General features: G+C 54.6%; 1 protein-coding gene and 1 pseudogene across 1 annotated transcript; both read left to right on the top strand.

Moving 5' to 3' along the window:
- Window positions 1–2416: 2416 nt before the first annotated feature.
- On the top strand, window positions 2417–3131 carry LOC100337706 (uridine diphosphate glucose pyrophosphatase NUDT14). The gene is given in 3 exon segments (XM_008254536.4): window positions 2417–2712; window positions 2715–2763; window positions 2765–3131. Coding segments are annotated over 3 exon segments (672 nt in total). The 5' UTR covers window positions 2417–2456.
- A 25-nt stretch (window positions 3132–3156) lies between these two features.
- Window positions 3157–4195, top strand: LOC100340130 (cofilin-1 pseudogene; annotated as a pseudogene).
- The last annotated feature ends 204 nt before the right edge of the window (window positions 4196–4399 follow it).

Raw genomic sequence — 4399 nt, 5'->3', positions numbered from 1 at the left:
CCATTTGCCACCAAGTTCCAGGAGAGTGTGCTGATTCTACGTCCATATCAGAGGGCCTTGGGTTAGAGTCGGGACTCTTCTCACCCAGCTTCCTATTTGTGCACTGCTGGAAGGCAACTGGGGATGGCTCAAGTACTTGGGCCCCTGCCACCCTCTTGGGAGACCTGGATGGAGTTCCTGCCTCCTGGCTTTGACCTGGCCTAGACTTTGCTGTTGCTAATATTTGGGGAGTAAATCCATGGATGGAAGATTCCTGTCTGTTTCTCTTTCAAATAAGTGGAATATCTTGGAATAGGGAGTCAAGTACTATCTCTCTGATTCTAAGCTTCCGTTAGTTCTGTAGCCCTGTAGTGGTGGACTTATGACTCAATTTTACCTCCTATCAGTCTTCATGTTCCAAAGATGTATACTTGTTGTTGTCTGATAGCTTTTGCTCCATTAAGGCAGGTGTGTGGCTGTGGAACTTTCCTAGTCACACCGGCCTCCTCCCCATCCTTTGGATTCACCAAGTGTTTAACTTGGGGCCTTTGTACTTGTGGTTTTCTCTGTCCAGAGTGTTTTCCCAGCTACCCATGACAGTTGTTCCTGTACTTATCGTTGGGACCTTCTCTAATATGGCTTTATCCGATGACCTTGCATCCAGAGCCTTCTTAGTCTAATTTTTTTTTTTTATTTTTTTTTTATTTTTGACAGGCAGAGTGGACAGTGAGAGAGAGAGACAGAGAGAGAAAGGTCTTCCTTTGCCGTTGGTTCACCCTCCAATGGCCGCCGCTGCAGCCGGCGCACCGCGCTGATCCAATGGCAGGAGCCAGGATCCAGGTGCTTTTCCTGGTCTCCCATGGGGTGCAGGGCCCAAGCACCTGGGCCATCCTCCACTGCACTCCCTGGCCATAGCAGAGAGCTGGCCTGGAAGAGGGGCAACCGGGACAGAATCCGGCGCCCCGACCGGGACTAGAACCCGGTGTGCCGGCGCCGCAAGGTGGAGGATTAGCCTATTGAGCCACGGCGCCGGCTTTCTTAGTCTAATTTTCCGTAGTACTCGCCATCACTTGCCATGTTTTATACTTCATTATTTATTTTTTAAAAGATTTATTTATTTTATTTGAAAGGCAGAATTATTGGGGCAGGGGGAGAGGAGAGAATGAGACAGACAGACACACCTTCTATCTGCTGGTTAACTCCAAACGGCTGCAACAGCTAGAGCTGGGCCAGACCAAAGCCAAGAGCTGGGAGTTCTTCTGGGTCTGCCATGTGGGTTCAGGGGCCCAAAGACTTGGGCCATCTTCTGTTTTCCCAGGCACATGAGTAGGGAGCTGGATCAGAAGTGGAGTAGCCAGGACTTGAACTGGTGCCCATATGGGATGCCAGCACTTCAAGCAGTGGCTTAATTTCCTATGCCACAGCACTGGCCCTCTTATGTTTCATTATTTAACATCTATCTCATACCATTAAAATGTAAATTCCATGGGGCCAGGATTTTCCCTTTTTGTCCCTGAGCTACCCTGGGCTCCTGGAACATAGCCTGGACTCCTGGATATACCCCCCTCACTGGAGGCATTCAGGACTTAGCTTCTGCCCACCAACACCTGATGAGGTGCCAGCTGCAGCAGGTTTTCTTTTAAGCCAGTGTACCCACAAACCTGGCCCCTGTGGTACTGCTGGTACTGGGTGGAGTGGTAACAGAAGGGCATGGGGTTTGTAGGCGGAGGATTTGGGTGTTGGTGTTGACTGCATCACGTGCCTGTGGGGTGCACTTTGCAAGTTCCTACCCTTCAAGTTCCTACCCAAGCCTCAGCTTCCCTCTTTAAAATGATGCAATCACTTCTACGCGTGCTGTGACGATTGCATAAAGTAAAATGTGTAGAGAAAGGGCTGTGTAACCTGTACAGGACTGTGTTGGATGTGGCTTCTGGGGAAGGAGGCAGCAGGAGACCTGGACTCCTCACTGCCCTGGGGTCGATCCTGACCTTGACTTCTGGTGCTCTAATTGCTCTGGAAGTAGAGCTGAGAATACCCACCTTTCTGGTTGATGGTGGGGGGCAGTGAATCGGGTCATTGAACTGGAGCATCTTCCAATGTCATGATCTGGGCTGTTAGCGTTTTTGATGCAGTTAGTCAGAAAATACTGAACAAAGAGATTTTGTTTAATGCAATGAGGTTTTCCAAGGGTTAGCCCCTTGCCCAGTCCCCATCAGCCCTGTAGGTTCCTCTCAGAACAGCCCCTGTACTCTACTTTGGAATGTGGACTGATTTCTCTTTGCCCCCTTTATACTCCATGCCTCAGCCCCTGAGATTCAGGACAGAACCCACGTATCTGTGGAAGGCACGTGGCACTAACTTGAGTGGCCTCCTCCAAGAAACTGTTGTGTATGTATTACCATTGAAATAAAAATGCTTCAACACCCATGAGGCAGTGTTTTAGGGGGCATTGAACACTGGAGGAAGAGTTAAGAACCATGGAGCGCATCGAGGGAGCAGCCGTGGGCCCCTGCACCGCGTCGCCCTACCTGCAGCCGCCCACGCTGCACTACCGCCAGAACGGCACCCAGAAGTCCTGGGACTTCATGAAGACCCACGACAGCGTGACCGTGCTCCTGCTCAACTCTTCCCGAAGGAGCCTGGTGTTGGTCAGGCAGTTCCGGCCAGCTGTGTACGCAGGTGAGACGGAGCGCCACTCCCCAGGGTCGCTGGCGGCTGTGGGCCGGGAGGGGCCCGGGAGCTGCAGCCGGCGCTGCCCGGCGTGGCAGGGCTGACGGTGGAGCTGTGAGCCGGGGCTCTCGCTGGAGGAGGTGGCCTGCAAGGAGGCGTGGGAGGAGTGTGGCTACCGCCTGGCTCCCTCCAGCCTGCGCCGGGTGGCCACGTACAGGTCTGGGGTGGGGCTGACTGGCTCCTGCCAGACCATGTTCTGCGCGGAGGTGACCGACGCCCAGCACAGCGGCCCAGGCGGGGGCTTGGCGGACGAGGTGGTGCACCTGCCCCTGGAAGGGGCCCAGGCCTTCGTGGACGACCCGGACATCCCCAAGACGCTGGGCGTCATCTTTGGCATCTCTTGGTTCCTCAGCCATGTGGCCCCGACCTGGGTGTCCAGTGAGGCCCGCTGCCCCAGACCCCCAGCCCCGATAAAAGCTTGATGGCTAAAAAAAAGGGGGGGGGGGCTCTCGTCTCCTCCGCCTTCTGCCCCCTTGCCATCTTCCTCTCGCTTCCAGAAACATGGCCTCCGGCGTGGCTGGCTCTGACGGCGTCATCAAGGTGTTCAACGACATGAAGGTGCGCAAGTCGTCGATGCCCGAGGAGGTGAAGAAGCGCAAGAAGGCGGTGCTGTTCTGCCTGAGCGAGGACAAGAAGAACATCGTGCTGGAGGAGGGTAAGGAGATTCTGGTGGGCGACGTGGGCCAGACCGTGGAGGACCCCTACACCACCTTCGTGCAGATGCTGCCCGACAAGGACTGCCGCTACGCCCTCTACGATGCCACCTACGAGACCAAGGAGAGCAAGAAGGAGGACCTGGTGTTCATCTTCTGAGCCCCCGAGTGTGTGCCCCTCAAGAGCAAAATGATCTACCCCAGCTCCAAGGACGCCATCAAGAAGAAGCTGACAGGAATCAAGTATGAATTGCAAGCCAACTGCTATGAGGAGGTCAAGGACCGCTGCACTCTGGCGGAGAAGCTGGGGGCAGTGCCGGCATCTCCCTGGAGGGCAAGCCCTTGTGAGCCCCCCAGCCCCCTGCCCGGCGCATCTGACAGCCCCAGACCTGCCCTTGGGGGTTGCAGGCTGCCCCCTCCCTGCCAGGCCGGAGGGACTGGGGGGATCCCAGCAGGGGGAGGGCAATTCCTTCGCCCCAGTTGCCAAACAGCCCCCCCTGGATCCTCCTCCTCCCATCCCTGACGGTTCTGGCCGCCCCAAACTGCTTTTGATCTTCTGATTCCTCTTGGGTTGAAACAGACCAAGCTCCCCCCTCCTCAGGTACCCCAGTTTGGGGGGAGTCCTGTATTTTTTTTAATGATACCCCAACCCCCGCCTATCCCGTTCCCTTCCCATGCTGCCAACTTCTAACCACAGTAGTGTCTGTGCTCGTCTGTAGTTCTGTGTATAAATGGAATGTTGTGGAGATGACCCTCCCCTCCCCCGACTCGACCACTCACGTACACAGAAGCAGGACCAGTAAGGGACCTTCGATTAAAAAAAAAAAAAAACACCCATGAGGCAGTGTGTTAGGGGGCATTGAACACTGGAGGAAGAGTTAAGAACTTGAGTTCTTGTCCGAGTTTTGCCACCACCTGGGACAGGGACCTCAGGTTGCCTTCTCTCTTTGCCTAGTTTCTGTGGTCCAGAAAAAGCAGGCAAGAACTGCTTTTGTTCACAACACTTTATGTGGCTATGCCCAGTTATGAAAATGAGA

This window comes from Oryctolagus cuniculus, chromosome 2 (genome assembly GCF_964237555.1).
Source record: "Oryctolagus cuniculus chromosome 2, mOryCun1.1, whole genome shotgun sequence".
Taxonomy (NCBI): Eukaryota; Metazoa; Chordata; class Mammalia; order Lagomorpha; family Leporidae; genus Oryctolagus; species Oryctolagus cuniculus.
The sequence above is the reverse complement of the archived record's forward strand: the minus strand, read 5'-3'. Positions and strand labels throughout refer to the sequence as shown.